General features: G+C 38.6%; 1 protein-coding gene across 2 annotated transcripts in view; it reads right to left on the reverse strand.

Annotated features, from left to right (window-relative positions):
- The window catches only part of sipa1l2a (signal-induced proliferation-associated 1like 2, genome duplicate a), a 120,957-nt gene that overhangs the window by 53,632 nt on the left and 45,114 nt on the right, over window positions 1–22,211 (reverse strand). For both annotated transcript variants that reach the window (XM_088013034.1, XM_088013033.1), the window contains exons 4-9: window positions 16,789–16,922; window positions 14,865–15,053; window positions 9,881–10,055; window positions 8,994–9,097; window positions 7,440–7,597; window positions 5,846–6,422 (exon numbers count right to left, since the gene is read on the reverse strand). In XM_088013034.1, coding sequence (XP_087869160.1) covers window positions 5,846–6,422; window positions 7,440–7,597; window positions 8,994–9,097; window positions 9,881–10,055; window positions 14,865–15,053; window positions 16,789–16,922 — 1,337 coding nt within the window. The remainder of the gene's footprint in view (window positions 1–5,845; window positions 6,423–7,439; window positions 7,598–8,993; window positions 9,098–9,880; window positions 10,056–14,864; window positions 15,054–16,788; window positions 16,923–22,211) is intronic.

Raw genomic sequence — 22,211 nt, forward strand, 5'->3', positions numbered from 1 at the left:
AAAGTTGGCACAGGTTATTCTCTTTCAAATAAATAGAATATTTTTATACATACTTTTACAAGTGACTAAACCTAAAAAGGTTTAAAATGATCCATAATTGAAAATATATATATATATTTATTAATAATTAGGCCTGTCACAATAACAAATTTAGCTGAACAATAAATTTTCACAGTTATTATGGCAATAAATGATAACGTTGTTGTCCTGAGACAATTTTCAAGTAATATATTGATCAATGGATAATAATGTGAGCTTGTCCTCAGAAAGATCAATAAACTTTAATTTTGCAAAAACACATTGCACTGGAACTGGAAATATCCAAAATAAACATGACAACCAAAAACAACAAATAAAAACGTAAATAAAAATCTGTGCACAACCAAAACCAAAAATAAAAAAAAATAAACAAAATTACCCTTCAAATACTATTAATCATAAGAATGGAAATTATTGAGCTCATTTTAATTGATCATGGAATTAATTGATCATTTGCTTATTGAGAGGCTTAATAATTATTTCTAGTTAAATGTTTACAGGTTAATCATACAAAGTATAAAACAAATGGAGGGTGGTGTAGCGGTGGAAGGCATCCGGGTACGAATCCCAACCTTTGCTACATGTCTTTCCTCCTTCTCTTTCTGCCCATATCCTGTCTGCCAACAACGCCAAAAAAGGAAGAAAAACAACTTCTGCTATTTGTTATGCTACTATAATTAGCTCTCTATAAATGCATATAGCACAAAAAAAGAGACAAAACAAACAAACTGAGCAGCCCACGATGGAAAGGAAACAAGACAGAAGTAGAAATACATGCCTCCATGCCAAGAGGACTTGTCTAACAAAGGCCAAATAGGCGGCCACCCAGCTCAGGAGTCCCCTGGGGAGAAGGACTTCTCCACAAAGCTTTTAGTTGTGCTCCCACTCTGAGCTCCTCTGTAGGTTACAGTGGGCAATCTGTTCGCCCTGGTTCGCATTACATCACAAGTCCGGCAGCCTGTAAATCCTCAGAGTGAAACACAACTCGAGTCAACCGCTGGGACATTTACAGACACCTCTGGGACGACGTCTGCACGGTCAGCTCGGCTAGGCCTACTGCTCCAAATACTAATCCAGGGCTTCTCCTGCACAACTTTTTTTTTTCCACAGATACAGCAGGAAAGAGGAGAAGGGAGATTAACATAGTGGATGAGAAAGTGATCTCCTTTGGCTAATCATAAATGCTAATATATCCTGCTCTGTCCTTTCTTATGATGAGATGGGCTGACACTGAAAGGCATCTGTGTCCTTTCAAGATTAATTATGGAAAATACTTCTTCAGGTTCTGGAGGGATTTTCTCTCCTTTCTGACATGGTTAAGACATGCAAAATCTTATTCAACCAGATCTCATTTTTAAGCTCTGCTGAGCGTTTCAGCTTATCGCAGTATTTGTTCATAAAACACCTTTCTAACGTGCAGAAATCTCATGTAAAGTGCTGTGGAAAAAAAATATCGGATTTGCTTTTGCTATGGCTGTTTGTCACACATCTTAGCTCATCAAAAAGTTTTAATACAAGACAAAATTAACCAGAGAAAAATAAAAAATAATTTCTTTTTTTTTTCTACTGGAAAAAACAAAACAAAAAACAAACAAACATCCAAACCAACTTGGCGCTGTTTCTGCCTACCCTATTCACATTGTGAAAAAATGCGATATAATCAGAAAATCCCTGTTTCTCCAACTTTTTAAGGCTGAGGACTTCTTGCCCCGTTTAATAAACACTCGCGGATCATCTAATTTGAAATTTCCTCTGCAACAACACAACTTCTGCTTCATGCTATGTATCGTAATATTATTCAAAAACAAAAGTTTATCTTTAGCTCACCCTGAGAAACTTTCCACAGGTATCTTCAGTTTTTCTTTTTAGTGACCCATTAATCCATTATTATTTTTAAACACAATCCTTTGGTATGCTAGCTGTAGCGTCGCACTTTGAGTTGACGTCACGGCAAACAAACGGTTGTTTACATGCAGTATCTCGCGGACCACTAGGGGGCGCCCCAGAGACCAACAGTGGTCAAGGGACCACGGTTTGAGAAAGACTGGTTTAAATGGTACCGGTCAAACAACATGAAGCAGGCTACAACACATCATGAACTGATTTAAATACATTAAATAACAAATCGGACACAAACTAAACGGGTCAGAAGATGCTTCAAACGCTTTTGTACTCCAGAATGAGACATTTTCTACATCTTGCGGCAACCTCACCCATCTTTACAGAAGAGCATCATACCGACAGTCAAACTTGGTGGTATAGTGATGTCTTGGGACTTCTTCATTTCTGCTCTCCAACAGGAAAATCCTGAAGGAGAAGATCCAGCCAACAGTTCGTAACCTTGAGATTGTTTGGGTTTCACAACCAGACAGTAATCAAAAGCACTAGCAAGTCAACGTCTGAATAACTCTAAAGAAAAAACAACTAAATGAAGGTAAGTCTGATTTAATTGTTATAACAGTCCCTCCCAACCACGATCCTCAAGGCACTTGAATGATTTAGATATCTCCCTGCTTTAACACACCTTGCAGTTCAGCAAAGGCCTGTCAATAAGCCATTATTAAAATAGCTATTATTAAAATAAGGTTGGCCAGTGTTGGGAAACATTGCTCTATAACCCTAAATTCTGGTTGAATTAAAACAATTCTCCAAAGAGTGAACCAGAAATCCTCTGATGCGATGTAAAAAATTCATTCATAATAATAATCAAAAAGTCCAGCAATCAAGGAGCATTGGCAAATGTTTGCACGGCGTCATGTGCTTGCAGACTTGAAGTAACAGATGTCTGTACCAAAATCTCACAATGTCACACAGAGGAGGCCAGGGCTTTGCTTAAAAGAAGGGGAGAAGAGGACTTGGTGGGAAGTTCTTAAAGGGAGTGAAGCAGTATGAGGCCAAATGGCCTCTATTTTTAGTCTGTTAGAGCCAAAATTGAGTCTGTTTCCACTCCTCCCCCTGTAAAAACTGGGTTGGTGTCCTCTTTAAGCCGCCTCCTTCTGTACCTGCACCCACACGTCCTCCAGTTCAGCAGCGGCAGAAAACTGTTTCACTAGTAATCTTTCATTCAATTAAATGAGCCGCCAGTGACAGGAAGTGACAGCGGCAGCATTTTTATTTTTTTTGCTTGTAGATGAAAATGCAATGATATCTCCTAAAGGTTTACCTCTTATTAACTTGCGATGTAAACTATAAGCCTTTGTGGATTCAAAGTGACGAGCTAAAAAAAATAAAAATAAAGGTGTGAAATCTATAATCCTTTCTGGAGTTATGGAACCCCAAAGGTGACATGGGAAACTTTTTTCTTTTGCGTTTCCTCGCAATACCGATAAGCTGATCTATATTGAGTCTAGTCACAAATGTCAATTTAAAATTTCAAATATATACACATATAAAGAACCTCAGTGAAAAGGTGTTTATATTCTTAACTCTTTGGTGCAAAAAACTGAGATGGAGCTGGACATAAAAAAAACGGCCATTTATGAACCATTCAGACTCCCAACACAAAAAATACATAAAACTGTCAGATGACTTTATTACCCCATGAAAATAACTCAGAAATAGTCAAAATAGTTTAGATGTATGTTTTCTTTCTTTCCTTCTTGCAGAAAGTTTCTGTTTATATATTGGAAGTATGGATTTCTATCCCAATAGAAATCCAATCAGATATTTCACAAACGAGATATCAATACATGGAAAAACCTTATGAAAACCTAATATTATAGTAGAAAATATGGTGGACACCGAAAGAAAGACTTTCAGTATTCAGTTATGCCACATGAACTGATCAGTACATTATTGCGAGAGACCGCAAAAGAAAAAAAAAATCCCCCATGTCCCACAGGGGCCTCCGTACTGGAGTTCCTGTTTAAAAGCCACAAACACAAGCAGCAGCTTTCTCTCAGAGCGCTGACTGGAACCAAACCCTAAACAGGGGAAGCACGGTGTAATGTTGCAACACATATGGGACTTGACGGGAGAGATGTCAGGTTAAACATGCAGTAATACTGCTGACCTGATAAAGAAAACAAAGCAACAAGTCAGTCGGTCAGGCGAAAACGTTTTGTTTCACCACAAAGAGACCACAATTATTCCAGTGAAACCACTAAACGTTGAGTTAGTCATTTTTCCACGAGGAATGAGTGTAAAACTGAGATTTACAGGGTCTTTCTGATGACAGACTGCTCCCTTCATGCTGCGCAAGGAAACGGCTTCCCAGTCCTTTTATTTATTTGACATTTTGACTAAAACTACCACAGGAAACCTCCTTTCCATTGCTTAGAAAAATTGTTTTTTTAAACACTTAATCAAGCAGCACTTGCAGTCATCATCCTGTAACGGACCAACACCCTCCACAGATTTTACAGGCTGCTTGGAAATGAGAGAGTCTGAAACCTCACTCTCGGTGCCACCCAGCTGACGTCTGGCTGCTGGCCATCCAGCCAACCGCTGCAAGAACACCGAGAAGGAGAAGAGATTTCCATTTCTGAAAGCTAGCATGAATAAAAAATTCAAAAGCACTACAAATTAGTTGACCAGTTACTCAATTAGTTAATAAGTTCTTGCTGAGGTAAAGAGACTCAACGTTAGCTATTTTTGGTATGAATGAGATGGCAAGGAAACTATGTTTTCTCTAGAAGTGAGTCTGTTGTTTACCTAGAATGCTAAAACAGAGACCTAAGCTACACCAAGTGCTCATTCTTTTGGAGTTTTGGTAATTTCATTATTTCATATCTGAGTTTTTCCAGATATGAAAATGAAAACACCTACAATAAGTAAAAAATTATACCTTCTCTTCTATTCAAAAAGACAACAGAGCTAGCAGCAGAAGATAACAGGAAGGCTAAATGTATCTTTATATTCCTTTTGAGCTTTCTGTCTGTCTTTCATGGTACAGGCTGAATCTGGATCAGGCATCTGTTTTGCTTTAATCCCATAATGTTTCAGATCATCAAAGAAATGTAAATATCAAATAAAAACAACCTGATTAAATACAAAAGACAGTTTTTAAATTGATGACGTCATTATTTAAGGCAGGAAAGGCTAGCTAAAATGAAATGTAGACATGTTAAATCATAAGTTAACTGTAAATAATGCAATATTTTATTTATTTTCATGAGCCACAGCTAGAACTGATTATTACCTAACCTGCAGATTCAATAAATCACTTTTGCAGAACCTCTCTGACAACACGAAGTAGTCTAAAGCACATCTGAAGGAGAAACAGATTGTGATCTAAAGTGTAACATATCCCTTTGTTATTACAGTAATTTATTTAACTTTTAGAAAAGGGAACAGAAAGTAAGGAATAAAGTCCAGCTGTTTCCCATACTCAAATTTCTTTGCTATTCTTTACCTTCCTTAAGAAAAACCTAAAGGCAAATTGAATACTAACCCCTAAACGCTAGCATCGTTCCAATTATTTCCTTTTTAAGCGTTACTAAAATGTGGGCTGCACATTTGAACAATTAGTGCACAGTTTGGCACCCCCCTGCAAAGAACTGAATTGTTTTTACTGTAATTTGTTCATTATGTTGAAAGAAAAATGATGAAACCCACAATTATCCACAGTCAGAGACAATGCTAAGTAATTTACTCCTTTTATAAGAGGGTTGTGCAGTTCTAAAGCCGAATATTAATACTTGTGTTCACTGAAATGTTTGTATGGTGCGATTTCAGACTTACACAGAAGGCAGTGGATTAAAGTATGATGAAGAAGGTATTTTGCCACAAGATGATTCTAATCCCGCAGTGTTTACGACCTCTAAGATCACTCAGATTATTAGAGATGAGTTTTTAAGGGTATTACCTCGAGTCGCTGCACCATCTCTCTGATGTCCTCGCCGCAGTTGTCGTGGGCAGACAGCATGATGCACTCCCCGCGCTCATAGAAGATTTTAATACTCATAATCCCTGAGGTCCATCCAATGACATCGCGACATGAGCAGTTAAACACTACGTTTTTCGACTCCTCTTCAATGAGCACAATGAACTCGTTGGATATACCGAGCAAGCAGTCAATGTCCATCGACTGCCCAAAGTCCCGGGCGCAGACGCTCCAGGTGATGGCTCCCACACTGAACAGATGCGCCTCCTTTCTGGCTTTGACTTTTTCCTTCTTCTTTGCTCCGAGCGTAATGAAGCTGAATTTGACGGCTGAGTCTATAGTAGCTGTGCTGACAAAGTTCTCAGCTAAGTCCTTCAGGTACTCCTGTCGCGTACGAGTCGCCATGGCTCTGAACTTCTCCGACTTGTGAGCAGCGTTCTCGCCATTGATGACCTTGGCGAGCAGGAAGTCCCTGAAAACGGCCGACTTTGGGAAAGTTACGGACTTGGGAATGGGGGGTCCGAACGGAGGCACGTCTTTGGATCTGGATACGGCGACGCTGGAAAATAAGGCAGGAAAATGACTTATTATGCTTCCTTGAACAAATTGGAATAGTTCTAAGGTCTAAATAAAACATGTTCATTAAAGTTTTTGTACAAAATCATTCTGAGATAATGAGACGTTAGTCTGGTCAGTTCTGTCTATTTTGAGCTCATGTCACTTTAAATCCAAATAAGCTGAGCAAATGTGCTGGAACGCAACTTGGGTTGCTAGGTGACGGGCAGAACTCTGCTGGGGTTGCTAGGTAATGGGCTAGGCTTCGCTGGTGTTGCTAGGTAACGGGCTAGGCTTCGCTGGGGTTGCTAGTGAGGGACAGTGCCTGCAGTTTTGTGACATTACTGTACATTCCAAAACAACTCATCCAGACACTAAAAAAACATTAACTTATTGCCAAAAAAATATATTTTTATGTACTTTGGCTGTTTCTAGAAGCAGTAGAGACCTAAATAAAAGTACAAAAACATGCAAAAGGTTAATTTTGCCTAATAGGTTCCCTTTAAAAAGCAACACCCCTGAATGAACAGTAATTTGTGTTCTGAAATGATAAGTTCAAGATTTTACTTTTCCAATGAGCGAGAGAGAATAAATTTGCTCTGTTCTATGTTATTAGTGAAAGTCTTCTTTGCCTACAAACACGTTCGAAGCAGAGCTCCAAGTCGTAATTTAAAGGTGTCTCTGAAGATAACAACTGTATCATCACCGAACACATCAAAAGAGCCTTGTGATTTGTGGATATTACTACAAAGCCATGACAGAAACCACAGAAGGAGCACACTAAGCTATTATTATTACGCTTTCAAATTTAATGTCTTCATGCAATTTGGCAAGAATTCCTTTTCGCAAAGCCCTTTTTAAATAATAAAACCCATCTTCCTTAATTGTCAAGAGCATATGAGTTTGCTTCTTAATAGAGGGTTCAACTCTGCACAATTTCTCTCTTTCTTTTCCCTGCGTCCTTTCCTTGCCTAATAAAATAAAGTAGCTTGCAGGCAAAGTGCACGCTTGTTGCATTTACCTGTAGCAGACGTTATCAGTGCAGGGGCTGTGGACTCTGACGATGACAAACACATGTTGGAACTGGGAGCGGATGTTTTTGGGAGTGAAGGGAAGGGCCCCCGGTTCCTGGAATACTATGGTGACGATGTCGTTGCCAATGTGCCTCTTCCTTAATAACTGCGAAAAGTATTAAAAGAACACAATAAAAACAATTGTTATCATGATGAAAGAGGCCAACTTTATAGAAAAACATTCAAAGTTCAAGACAAAAATCAGAGTGAGGCGATGAAAAACGGTATTTCAAGATTGTGCAATTCAGTGATTAATTAGAAATAAAAATGTCATGACAGCATGTATTGATGGTCAACACAAACACTTAACCTCATTCTGTCTGGAATGTGATTGCCTGAGAGTGTCAGAAAGAGCCCGAAACAAGCAGGATTATAGGGTATAGAGGTGAAATGGGATAGAGTAGAGGATGCTGGACGATTACCCAAAGGGATTAAATTAAACTATCCAACTATGAATCCTTTGCACGTGACGTCATTCTCTTCGAAAGACGCCATGACGGACGTCAAAACAACTGATGCGCTCCTGTAAAGCCTGTCAAAATGCGCATGTGGAGGCCTAATATTGCTTTCATTTAGTTGGTTTCACTTTAAAAACATAGGATCATATGATGCTGCACAAACAGAAAAGGATACAAACCAAACTTGTCATTATATTTTACAACTTTTAAAGTTAGGAATGATACGGCGGCGATGGATAGCAGCCGTCAATCAGAATGACTGTCAGCCCTCAATGTAACCGCGGATTTGCAGCTGACACTTTTTACAAGGTAGGAAGATTAATGATCGTAATGATCGTATACTTTATAAGTAAGTATGATTAGAAACATATCAAATATTGCATCATGAAGAAGTCGCTCTGTTCAATACTACCATCTCTCACTTCCGACGTCCATCACGGTGCCTCATGATTAAATGACGTAGTTGCAAACAGTCAATACAATCCAAGGAAGGAAAACCTCTCTCTATCAATCACATGCCTAAGATGCACTTGACAGTCTGGTTTCCACCATATTACACTGCTTCTCTCCATCATTTTAACCTCCTTGAGTCCATTCAAAATGAATGCTTTTACATGGCTGTGTCTAGAGGCTTTATTAAGGGCTCAGAAGGCACTTCCATACATTAGCACAGACAACAACATACTGAAACACTGTCAATTATGCATTACTAGCCACCATTTGCCCATCAGCCACTACATTCACTTAATCCCACTTGTTCACAAAGAGAAAGAGGCTCGTCTACTACAGCGGCAGGTCCATCCCATGAGGAAGCTCTGATTAAAATCCAACTATGGGGCACCGTCTCCATGGCAATGTTCGTGTTTTCAGCTAATAGGTTATTACCATGGCAAAACGGCTCTCTAGGGACGGCTGGCAAAAGTCAGCACTGGAAGATCCTTGCAGAGAAGCTGCCCAGGGTCTTGTTAAAGCCATTATATGGCGATTCTCCACGCAAAAGAGCAAATGTTGTGATTAGTGGAGGTAATAAAGCACAAAGTTTACCTGCTGTCTATTGTTGGGTGTGTAGGGGAGCATGGTGGACACATGAAACATCAACTCGTAGTCCTTGTAGGTGGTGTACAGGGAATGCGTTCCCGTTGAGTCAGCTGCACACAAACAAATGAAGAACAAACAGGTTTTAAAAATGGAAATACCTTTTCTCTCTTTGGCTTTTTACCCAAAGTGAGCTAGCATCTGTCTCTCAATGTTGCACTCCTTCCTTGAATTTATGATGTTTTGTATAAGACTGACATGACACTGTCATAAATATGACATAAAATCTGTCATGACCATGAAGTAGTCTTCATGAATGGTTACGACTGTGTCATTCGTGTCAAGCAACTTTGCATTAAAAGTGTCATTGTTTACCGAATGACACTTCATGACAACAGTCATAAACATTCATGAAGACTCTTTCATCTTCATGACAGATGTAATGTCACATTTATGACAGTGTCATGTCAGTCTTATGCACACCCCATCAAATAAAGTTTTACCATATTTTCTTATTCTTCTTTGTTACTTTTGTACTGCACTTTGGTCAGCCGCTATGTTGAATATTAAGTGCTTTAGAAATAAAGTGATGTGGTATGGATTTATAATAGTTTTGGGGTTTTTCTTATAACAGTTTTATTTCATTGTGAGTTTCTTTTTCTTGACTTCAGTTAGTTTTTAGAGTGTGTTTCCTTTTTTCAGTTAGATTCAACGTAATTTTTATTAGTTATGTAGTTTGTTATAGTTTTTTAATTACTGTTTTTATTTATTTCAGTTAACAAAAATGCTTTTTCAATGTCAGTTAATAACCCTAGAATGGTTTCTGCTGCTACAAATCATTCATGCAGGTTTATACATTTGCACATTTTAAGTTTATGCAACAGGCTTTTTCCTACTCTTGTTGTCCAGCTGGGCTCTGTACTTCGTGAAGCCCTTGAGGCGAACCCGCTGGCCGAGCAGATCCAAGAACTCGTCCAGCGCCGGGCCAGCGCTCTCGTTGTTGTACATCTCCTCCTCCGTGCTCTGGCCCGCCTTGCAGTAAAGAACCCCCACCTTGTGCTGGAAGCTTAGCTGGAACACACACAAATACCTCAGAGTTACTATATCACTTCCTGTTGCTGAGATGTTGCACACTCAACAGAGGCGAGTCTCTCCTTTCCATCATGTTGCAGCTCAAGTTAAGGCCTTTACATCCCTTCGAGGGGAGAGATGAAATCCCCTCTCACGAAGCCGGGCTTTGAGCTCTCCGGAGCGTAAATTAAGCCGCGCTATTAGCTTCAACTTAAGTGCAGCTGTGGAGCGACGAGGGAATGAATTAGATACATTGGGCAGTGGACGTGGATTTATTACCGTAAACTTTGCCAACTTTAGCACATATCCTTATTTTTATTTAAGGATTGGTGCAAGCAGTCCAATATTTCCAGCCTGACCCCTCCAGCTAAATGCCAATCTGCAAGACCAAAAAGGTTTTCCTCACTGTGAAGGAAAATAAATGATCTATAGACTGAAACCAATTTGAAGCGTCCCTTTCCCCCCGTTACAGGTTATCAGTTCTTGGCGTGCTCCCCTCACGGTTGTCATGGTGACTCCTCTATCAGCAAGTCTGCTCCGTGCTGAAGCTCCCGCCGTGATGGGAAGCTATTATACCTTCAAGCTCAGTGGAAACTGCATGATGTGCAATGATGTGGTCTTCTATTTTTCATTTGGAATTATAAGGACTTACTTAACCTCCAGCACATCCTTACAGAATGGATGAAGGACTTTCACATCGGTGCCTGAAAAGTGGATTCAGGTCAGCTAAATTCAGCAACTCTCCAACAGATACAGCTGCCTCAAACTTTTTCATATTTTGTCTCATAAAAACAAATCAACTTTAAAGTGTTTTAGTTAAGTTTTAGGTGACATATCAACCAAAGTTGTGTGTACTTAGAAAACAAAAGAAAACTTCCTTTGCATTAATACAGCATAATGGAAGTTGGAAGAATGTTTTCAAGTGTGACATTTTTGCAATTAACTTTTTGTAAACTAAAAAGATCAATTTTGGCCTCATCTGACCACACCACTTTGTTGCACTTTTTTTTAACTAAATGTTTGCTGAAAGCAAATATTTGTCACCTTATAAGAAGAAAATGATCCAATCTACAAATTCTTAATTGAATTAAATGTTAAAAACATATTCTTTGCCATTAGAACAGGATTTTGTTTTTTTTCTTTCTATGAAAACACTTACTATATCTAACCAATTCTTTAAATCAGAAAAGGTGAGAGGATCGGGTTCTTTCTATTATAACATTTAAAGAGACATGCTTTGTTTTGTATCTAACAGTTTCTGTTGTTGACTTTAATTTTAATTGATAATTTTTTTGGTGAGCTAAATTTTTTAATTCATGAAATGCAGTCTGACTTAAGAGTATTCAAGTAAAAGTGGTTGAATATAAATACACGCGAAATTGTGATTTATAAAAAAAATCATTATTATTTTCTAATGATTCTCCACTTTACAATTTTGCAATACTTTTTGATGGATAATCACATTAAAAGCGCCATTAAACACACTTATGTTTGTTTTTGTAAGATGACAAAATGTGTAAAATATTTTAATGAATATTTCACATCTCTTTCTTGGAACAGATCAGCTCCTTAACAGGAAGTGAGGACATTTTAATCCAGGAACATTTCTGCAACATAACTGCAAAACCATCTTAACGGAGGTTTTAAAAGTCACAACACAAATACTGCATTCTTACTGAGTGGATGGAGAAATGAGGGCAACATTGTCCCTGGAGACAGTCATGAGGCACCTGAGGGATACAGCATTGGCCTGGCAGTGCATGCAACACTAATGTGACATCTGCTTCCACTGCAATCTACTTATGTTGCAAAAAGCATGGAATAATAGCTCCAAAAAACCTTCCCACCAGAAGCAAGCCAAGGGTGTGACCTTCAGGTTTGCCCTGTTCCTTGTAGAAGAAAGCTGTGCTACGCTACTAAACCGCACATCTAACCCCATGGCCACAAATATTTTTAAATATCTGCATTTATTTTGCAGCAACATCCTTCTTTTACAAAACATTTCCGTCGAGTCCCTTTTGATGGGAATCTGATTAGGATGGCGATAAAATCTTTGCTTTGTCTAAAAATAAATAAAATCATCCTCAAACCATGTTGTGACTGAGCAGACATGGCGTCATGCCTCAGTTTCAGTGATGCTTAATGTCTCGCATGTCACAACTGTCTTGAAAACGTACTTAATAAACGTTTAATAAACGTTTGGTACGTAAGCATTTTAATTTTGAGTCTAAATTCCTGAGAGGCTCTGAGAGTTTGACCATCAACTCTGAAGGCTTTTTTTTTTTTTGAAGGATTCATGGAAAGCTTATGCTCTTTTTCTAAAGGGTAAAGGACTGTCTGAAGGTTATCATTTGTTTTAGGATCCTAAGGGTTAGATGAAGAGTTTCTTTTTGTACTCTTAGAAGCACTTATCTATCAGATTCTTTAAAACCAAATCTTTGCATCTTTGTAAGATGAACCAGAGTTGAAGAGCAACGTCTTCGTCTGAGGACAGGATTGAATAATTGTGAGGGTTTTTTTTAGCTCAAGTAGTGTGAGTTGTTCCTGAACTACAGAATAAATTCAAAACACAGCCTGAGATGGACATGTTGATAGATGAAGGATCTGTTTACATTTTTTCAAACACTTATGGCTCCACGTCTGTCGATCTATGACTCATTTTCTGTTAAACAGGACAAACAGGACGACTGGTTTTCAGATTCCTTCAGCTGGAACGATACCAGAAAAGAAACCATCGCGGTCACCGATCTGAAAGGTTCAATTTCCACATATAACAATACAACTTAGTGCACTGCAACAACAACAACCCTAGCAGGTGGTAGATTGCTCTTTTGAACTGGAGCAACAAATCATATTTAAATTTAAATTATACGTAAGAGTTGAGCTGTGAGGGTTTCTGTTTTAAGCTGAGAGTCCAAGCGAAAAACAACATGAATAGGGAGTTTGTACACACACTTATTCATTCATTTACTTTCCTTTTTTCACTCATTCATGTATTTATTTTCCCTTCTTGTCTGTCTTATAATTATTTCTTAAATTGCATTGTTTATTCCAACATTCATTCATTGCACTCACTAATTTAGTTTGCACAATTAAGTAACTACATAAATGTTTTGGAAAATACGAGTGCTAAATATTTTGAATAGAAAATGTTAAATATATTTAAATACCTTAGAAATAAATGCAATTTGTGATCTCCGTTAATGAAAAGCTCATCTCAGATTAAACAGATTTATGCTTTTTCTAGGCCATCTGTGCATAATCAGTTCAGTCATTGGAGCATATAAGAAGAAATCTGAATCAGTTTTTTCTTAAGTCTTGGAAAAATTACAGCAGAGACTAAAAGCCAGGAGAGGATTCCTCTTGACCATGAAAGATATTGAGAACAGCTCTCTAACTCACTCAGCGAGGAAAAACATTAAACATACAGCTGTTTTGACCAACAAAACATAGCCTAGTATCACTTATGTAAAAAAAAAAAAACCACAAATTCAACTTTCCAGAAAAGGTGGAGTAAAATATTTTACTCTTTTGGTGCAATACTGACTTTTTTCTCATAAATAGATTAAAGTTGCAGAGGGGTCGACGTAATTAGAGGGACTCAAGACAAGATTATACATTTGAATCACAAAAAATATTACTGTCTAAATATAAAGTTTAGCTTCACTGGACTTTTTGGGTTGAAGTGTGTAAAAGATCAAGGTCATCTGGAAGAGCTTCAAACCCTAATTAACTTGCATTCTCCTCCTTTGAATATATTTCCTTATAACATCTCATCACCTTTTGCCCTTTCCTAATGGATTTGTCAGTTTCTCTATGATGTGTCTGCAGATTTCAAAGAAAAGCTGCTCATTTCCAATGACATTTAACAGGGTAATCATATGCAAAATCTGTAAATTCGACTGATATTCATTTGCTTTAGAAAGGACTCTCCACTGCTCTTGAATAAATGTGTAAAAAAAAAATATCTAAAGAAACAAAGGTGGGCTTGGTGGAGCTTTTCATGATGAGAGCCTTTCCCTTGTCAGTTAGAATGATGGGCACGCACTAATGAATGCAATTAGACTAATAAGCAGCAGATTTCCTGATAGTAAAACATGGCTAATGCTCCCACTCCCACTGCCGTCTTGTAGTTTCATTAGATGAGAAATTAAAGGCCTTGAGATCAGGCAATGAATCCGTCTGACACCTGTGACTGAAGAGAACCTTCAGCATTATTAGGAGTTCAAGGAGAAAGACTTCCAGATGACACCCTCCATCTTCTAAAATAAAAAGCACCACATTAACCTCTTTTTAATGAAAATAAGGTAATACAATTGAGACGTTTTCACTAGTCTTGCAGCTACAGTCGATCACAACAGGGGCGCCAAATACATCCTATTGATAATTGCAAAGATTGTCGGATTTCAATTAATTAAGCAAAACTGAAGTAGAAACACTTTGTTCGTATCACACGAGTCACATGATCAACAACTGGACGTTGCCAAAGCATGAAGAAAGAAGACGACAAGAAGTAGTTGGAGGATCATGTTTTCTTAACGACTTATTAAGTGAACAAGCTTATTCACGTGTAATTTTAACTGCATTTCTTATTTAATCAAAACACCACGACTGTGAAACAGTTTGGCAACGTTTCGTGCTCATTTGCAATGGAGAAGTAGCTACAGACACACCTACACTTTAAGCTAAAGTAAGACTTCCCGTTTGCTTTTCTAATGTTATTTCTACTTTTACTTGACTAAAATGTTTGGGCACTCTACCCATCTCTGATCTTAACCCCTGTCTGAAACATGACATGAGTCCACTCACCCCTTGCTCGTCCAGTTTGAGGAGTTGCTCTGGGACTTTGGGAGAGTTGAGGGCCAGCCTCAGACACTGGATGTTCAGCTCAGGGATGACGTATTCCAGCACTTCCTTAAGCGGCAGGCCGCGGGCCGTTCCATGCCTCGCCGTGGATGGAATGGCATCCTCCAGGATGGCTCCACGGAGGGTCGTCAACTGGCGGAAAAGATAAACAAACAAGATTTATTTGGTGAAATGCAGTATGTAACTTCTGGCTCTTCTGTTATATGTGCTGTGCCCTGTTATTCTGGCTGGTTGATCCGTTGTGATGCCTCCAAACTACATTAAGGACTCAAATTTTAAATAATTAACACAGACTAACCAGGCAATACACGTTGAGTGGTCTTCCACTATTAACCCCATTAGTAGAAAAAAACACACAGTCTGTAAACCCATGCTGTTGTTTGGAACATCAAAGACATATTTACACCCATAAATCCCATTTCTGTCCACACTGACTATGGACATTAGTGTCAGCAGTCAATGGCCATCTGACAGAGAGGCTTTCTGAAAAGCAGATTACTTAACAGACTTAGTGCGGCAGGGAGAGTGAGCGAGGCAGCGGTGCAGACAGTCAGAGAGGGCATTGGGGCTAAATGAGAGGAATTAACTCAAACAGACGCTCTAGTGGTTAGGAAGCTAAAACATTGTCTGGATGCAGCCTGCATGGCCACCATGACCCAGATACATTGCTTCATGGCCGCCTGGCTTCAAATCCAGAACGGTGCTGGATATCGGTGACATTTCCCTGCCTGACACATCTGTTGCACCTGAATAATTCAGTGAGTGAGACCAACCAGCATCAATCAAGGAAAGCTTTCGCTGCGCCAGGCTGTGCATCTCAGTTCTTGGATTAATCACATCGTGGGAGCATGTGTGTGCAAGCTCGGTCGTGTGTTAAAGACAGCAAGAAAGTGAATATGATCACCACCAAACCCAACTGACAGCTCTGGTGCCTGCATGACCGACCAGGACGGCTGGAGCAGATCGAGGAGCTCGGAGCAGATCTACTCTCACTGCATGACTGAGCCCTAAGCTGGCTGACCTTAACATGCCGAATGCAATGACTTATGAAATACACATGTTGTTGCAAGTAAAAAGTGGATTTTGCAGCATGTGCCTTCTGATTCCACTAAATTTGAACTTTCCAACAATCAAAAGTGAAACCAGAGTTTGATATGCAGACTTCTACCATGGTAGCATATCCTGAGATTTACATTGCACATCAGACATACACTGCATAAAATACAATTTTTGTCAATGTCTGAAAATTAAAGTGAACTTTTCTGCTTTAACCAGACATGGGTAGACTACCCAGAAATTTCACTTAACCCTATTAGACCTAAGTCTCTGCCTGGATATTTTTGCTTATTTTTATTGTACGTAGTTCTTTAAAAGTCCTGTGAGTAAATATATTTGCCCATTTGTCCATAACAACTGAAACTTTCAATGTCTAGCAAGTTATTTTTGCAATTTACTGTCTATTAAAAGAGACTAATTTCACTCCCTGCTGCGGCGGTAGTGAAATTACCGTAATAACCCAATAATGGCTGGAAAGAGCAAAGTCTCCCCTTTTGGAAACCGTTGGAATTTTTCAGATAACACAAAGTGTTGAGGAATTACAGTATTGCAAATTTGGCTGGATCATTGCCGCTATGTTTGAGTTAAGAGTACTTCAACATATTTTTACTGAAGTAAAAAGTAAAAAGTAGCTGTTTAATAAGGAAATAAATAAAATATGAGTAAAAATGTAATTGATAAAGAAGCTACTCAAGTACTTAGAAACTGATCTTTTAAGATATCCATCTTTTGTTATGCCTACCTTCTCTAACTCTTGCAAATACATTATTTCAGCCCTGCATCCACTGGTTCATTACAGGCTGATTTTTACCTGACTGGTTCTGAAGGTGATCCGGTAGTTGTACTGCATGCCTTCTTTCTCCTTCCCATCGTCCAGCCTCTCCCTGCGGACGCTCACCGCCACTGGTCCCAGATTCTCATCCACCCCGAAATAGTTCTGATGCTCTACAGACAAGATATAAAAACAATATTCAGATGTTAGGGGTCAAGTCAACTGCTTTAAAAAATAAGAAAATAAGTTTTTCATTATTATAAAAGGGTCGGTTACAGACATCAAGGTATAACAAGGTCTGAAAAAACTTTCAAAAATTTACCATCTGACACTATGACGAACAAATTAATGGAGTGCCACTCATTCTGAGTGAAATGTGGCAAACAGCTGACTGCAGACTCGACCACAGCAGATAGCCCAACTAACCAACTAATATCAGCTTTTTACACTTGCATTAATTTAAAAAGGTTACATTTATCACAATAAGAACTTCAAATTTGCCTCTTCATTTGGCAGTTGTATGTTTTGCTTAAAAACTTTGGATGCAAAATAAATAATAATCATGAAAATCACATGATTATCGCAGTAATAATCAATATTTCAGCAGCAGTTTTGTTTTGAATAAAAACAACTAGAAAAAAAAAAAGAATTAGTTTTTTTATTTTTATGCAGATACTGTAGAATTATATACTATACTATGAAAATTGTCTAGCAGCCCATGCCTCATTAGATACAATGGCCTTACTTACAAATCAGATTAATGCTTTCACACCAGCAAAGCATCATCCATCCATTTTCTACGCCTGCTTAATTCCTGCTGTGGACTGGAACCTATCTCCAGCGGTCAAAGGGTGAAATGCAGGGTAGACAGAGGTCAACAACTAAGCAATCACATACTCACACCTAAGGGCAATTTTAATGATCACTTAAGCTAGCATATGTGATTTTGAATAGCGGGATGAAGCCAGAGTGACCCTTATGAGGGGTCAGGCCATTTTGAACCCATTCGAATCCTTTTAAATCCATTTGCAACAGTGACAACAATGTGTAGAACCTGTTTCACATATCAGCAAACAGGGAGTCAAACAGCGCTTAGTGTGCAGTCTCTATATTTATTTAATCAGAAATGATTTGTGGACGTTTGTAGAACTGTCTTTCACTAAAATTATAGCTTAGCTGCAAGAAATTTGGGGCATGTTTACACCAGCTTTCCACATCTAGAGACTGAAATGTTCTCCCTTTTTTAATTTTGCAAATTAGTTCAGTCAGGTTGGGAGGAGAGCATCTGCAAATGTTCAAGTCTTACCACAAATTCACAATTGGACTTGGGTCTAGGTCATTGAAACACATGATTATGCTTTGATCTAAGCCATCCCATTGTATCTCTGGCTGCATTTTTAGAGACACTTTTCAATTAGATGCTCAAGCCATCGATTTCCCTGATTCCGCTACGTCCCACATCATGCCTCTACCTCTATTTTCAAAGTGACCATGTTGTATTCAAGTTAATCACTCCACAAAAAGTTCAGTTTTTGTCTCATCTGGCCAGAAAACCTTCTTCCATGTGTCTGCTGTCTCTACTGTAGAAGACACATCCTGTTGTCTTTCTATCAACATTTCACCAATTTTGCCTAATGCGAGATTTGTAGAGTGACCTGTAGTTCCTCCACAACTACCGTTGACATTTTGGCTCCTTCTCTGATTAATTATATTCTTGTAACTTTAGCTAGATGGCCATATGTTGGCAGTTTTCCTCACCAATTTTTGGTAAACAGATGGTACAACAAGGCCTTCAAAGCTCCAGGAATTGTTTTACAAGACTGCCTTACAAAACCAGTGTCTTTGGACCGGTCACATATGGTTCTCTGTGTATTTATTTCGGTGTTGTAATACACAGGTGGCAATGTCCAAATGTCTCTCAGTCTCAGTTAAAACCTCCTACACCAGGCTCCACCCTCCCACGACCCCAGACAAGATTAAGCAGGTATAGCTGATGGACGGGATTACTGGATGAACTCGCCAAGCAATTTGAATGAGTTGTTGATAAAAGGAGATTTGGATAAATTCTGAATTAACTACAGAGTCAGACGATTATGGGAGGGACAGTCATTAGTTCAATGACAGGTTATGTGAACAGCGAGGAGCTAGTCTGGAAGCAAATCTAACATATTTGGTGCACAATCTCTGAATAATAGATTAGATGACCCACTGATCCGTGGAAATCCATCCCAAAATACCAATGGATATTCTGGAAATTTCCCAGAAAATCTCCCAAAGACACAGACAGTTCACACAGAAATGAGTGAGTCTGATTGTCCTAAATCTGATGGAGTGCATCTTTATTTGTCTAAGCACAATAATAATATCCTCCCACAGTTCAAGATGACAATCAGCAAAGAAAAATTCTAATAATCTTATGTCCAAACTGCAAATGTGATCTACCAGATAAAGTAATCCAATGAAAGCTTTGCCAAGTTAATTTTTATTCTTACTCAAACAGACTTAGAGTGAAAATATTAATGCCAATGCAGCACTTTAATCATTTAGTCTTAAATTGAAACTGTTATAAAAAAAAAAAACACCGTCTCATGAGTAATTTAGAGTGTGCATAGTTTATCTTGCACTTTTGTACTGGACTTTCCACATTTATTGCTAATAAATGGTAAATATAGCTGGGTTTTGTTTTTTATTTTTTGTAAAGTGTAAAAAAAAAAGTCTGATTAAATTTACCAAATTGGGTTTTATTATCTATGCTTGTGTGTTTTGTTTGATTTTACCTTTTCAATTTGCTCTATGTCTTTATATGGATTTCATATCAATGTTCCTAAACAAAATAAATCCTTTAAATTACACTTAAAAAAAAAACACAATACATTTATTTCATTTGTAAAACTTAAAAAAATAACACCACAATCACTGGGTGGTTCTTAAAACAGCTGTTTTATTACTTTATCTGTAACTTAATGTAATTCCTGTAGTTTAGCCATGAGGATCCAAAAGTGAACAACTCATCTTCCATCTTATATTAAGTCTTGATCTAAGAGGGTCTTGGCTAAAAAAGTAATAAAACCAGCATTTCTCATACTTACTGAGTTGGACAAAAACGTACATAAAACTTACATAAAAATTAAATATAACTAAAAATATGTATTAAATTTCACTTTATTTGATAGAGATTTCGATTTTTGTCTTTTAGATGATGGAATAAGAAAAAATATCTGGACTTGTAAACTTGTTTTTTATCCTCTCCTGGATAGATTCATATAAAATTCCAGACTTTCGAGATGAAGAATGTGTAAGAGTCTATTTTAGACATTTCTACCAGGTGAACCAACACCTCTGTATCTCTGTGCGTATGTTTGTGTGTGTAGACTGTGGACAGGAGTGGAGCTTTGTGAGCTTTTGCAGGGTCTTGAGCAAACACTCTCTAATCCGGCCTAAAGCTGAGGAGATGGACCTGGATTCAGCAGACCACAAACAGAGACGTCAGCAGGGGCCTGTACCGCTGACATTCGCATGGAGAGTTCAGCCACACAGGTTTTGAATTCATGCCATGGAGTGTGTGTTGTCTGTGTGCCGCCAACATGAAAAGAAGCTACATGAATTATACATTTATTGCATGAAACCAGGCTGTCTGGTGAATGTGTGGCATGTGAGCGACAGAGGGCCAAGGGGAAATACTACAAGAGGCATAAGGTCAACGTTTAGAAGGCAACTAGACATCCAATAGCAACTGCAGGGTGAATGAGAGCCCAACATCCATTTTTCAATCAATTCCTTTAACATGTCCCTGGTGCTCGTCGCATGCTCCACATCATTTGCAAAATAGATTACTTGACAATCATGTCAATTGGGATTTATTTTGGCTTCATCTCCTGTCCTGCTGACCCAAAAGGTGCACAGATCCCATAAATAAAAACCTACTTCTAATCCTGTTTTTATGTTAGGCTTACACTCGCTTTACTGAAAACCCTGACAAACCACATGCAACGTGACCCTGGCTGCATCCAGCAAAGGTTAACCTGCTGGTCTGAAAACACATACTGCCCATTAGGAAATCCTGGGGTGAAACATCACAGTTCGCCAGGGTAAGATAAGCTGTAGTCACTCAATAGGGTCAATGTTCAGTCCAGGTTGATAAAAGCCTGAGATGTAAAGCTGACACATGGTCAGGTTTATGTGAGTGCGCATTTGCTGTGAAGTGCAGGTGATGACAAGCTTGTCTATCCAATAAAACACCTCACAAAGGAAGGGTAAGGGCTAAATTCACATTCTATGCAAAAGGCATCTTCTGAAAAAGCTGCATTATAATATTTACAGTGCCTTGCAAAAGTTTTCCTAACCTTTTATTCACTTTTTGTCGCAAACTTTCATTTATCTTAGAGAGATTTTGGACAAGGTAATCCAAAGTAGCGAATTGGAACAGTTTGCACATCCATTATGACAGAATAACTATTAATTCTCACTTCAACCTAAACCACAATTTGATAATTTTTATAAATATTTGCTGAATATTCGTATTACCAAAAGAATCTGCTTTAAAATTTTTATTATAAATAGAGATATGAGAAAACGTATAATGCCAAGATTAAATTTGTGTCGTTGCTGCTGCGGCCCTCCAACACATTTCAGATTTTTCACATGTGAAAAAATTAATTGCCCATCCCTGGTCTAATATGACGAGTGAACCTTATGTTTGCCGCGTTTCCAACATGGGTTGCTGTTAACTGCTTTCCTATGGCTTTCTTCTTGCAAATCCTCCATAGGGGTGAGATTTGTAGCGTGTCGGTTTATCACATAAATCCTAATAAAATACAATGTAGTTTACAGCTGTAACATGACAAAGTGTGGAAAAGTTCAAGGGCTAGGAATGTTTTTGCAAGCGACTGCAAAACAGACAGTAAAGCAGAGAAGTCTCTGTTGGTATTTAAGCAGCTAAAGCTCCACCTGTTATTGGACAAGCAATAAGTGAAACAACATCTCCCTGTGGATACGTGGGATCAAAGGTAGCTCCAGTCACGCCACACAGAGCATCTTTATGAAGAAGCTCAGACATACAAGTGTAAAAGGTGAAGCAGCTGTTTTCTGACGGGCTTAAGAATGGTAATTCAATCAGCTCTGGGCCGCAAGAACAAGCGGTGAGAAAAACAGACATGTATAATGCAGTGATGGGTCTAGGTCACATGGTATTTCCAGTGTCAGCCAAATAGGTGTTTTGATGAGGATCACCAAGACCTTAGCATAGTTCTGCTGACCCTGGAGCTTCATATGAGAGTCCCCACTCCCCAGTGGTCCCTATGGGAAACAGCTGCAACACACCCTCATTCACCTCAGTCTTCTCACATGACTGATCAGAGTCTCTTTGCAGGGAGTGGGCTGAAATCTCAAGGAAGATTTGGATGTTTCTCTGTAAAAGCACACGATCGACCCAGACACAAGCCGGCTATTGTTCTGGATGTTAT

This window comes from Poecilia mexicana, unplaced genomic scaffold (assembly GCF_051168715.1).
Source record: "Poecilia mexicana isolate PSO_F unplaced genomic scaffold, ASM5116871v1 scaffold_15, whole genome shotgun sequence".
Taxonomy (NCBI): domain Eukaryota; kingdom Metazoa; phylum Chordata; class Actinopteri; order Cyprinodontiformes; family Poeciliidae; genus Poecilia; species Poecilia mexicana.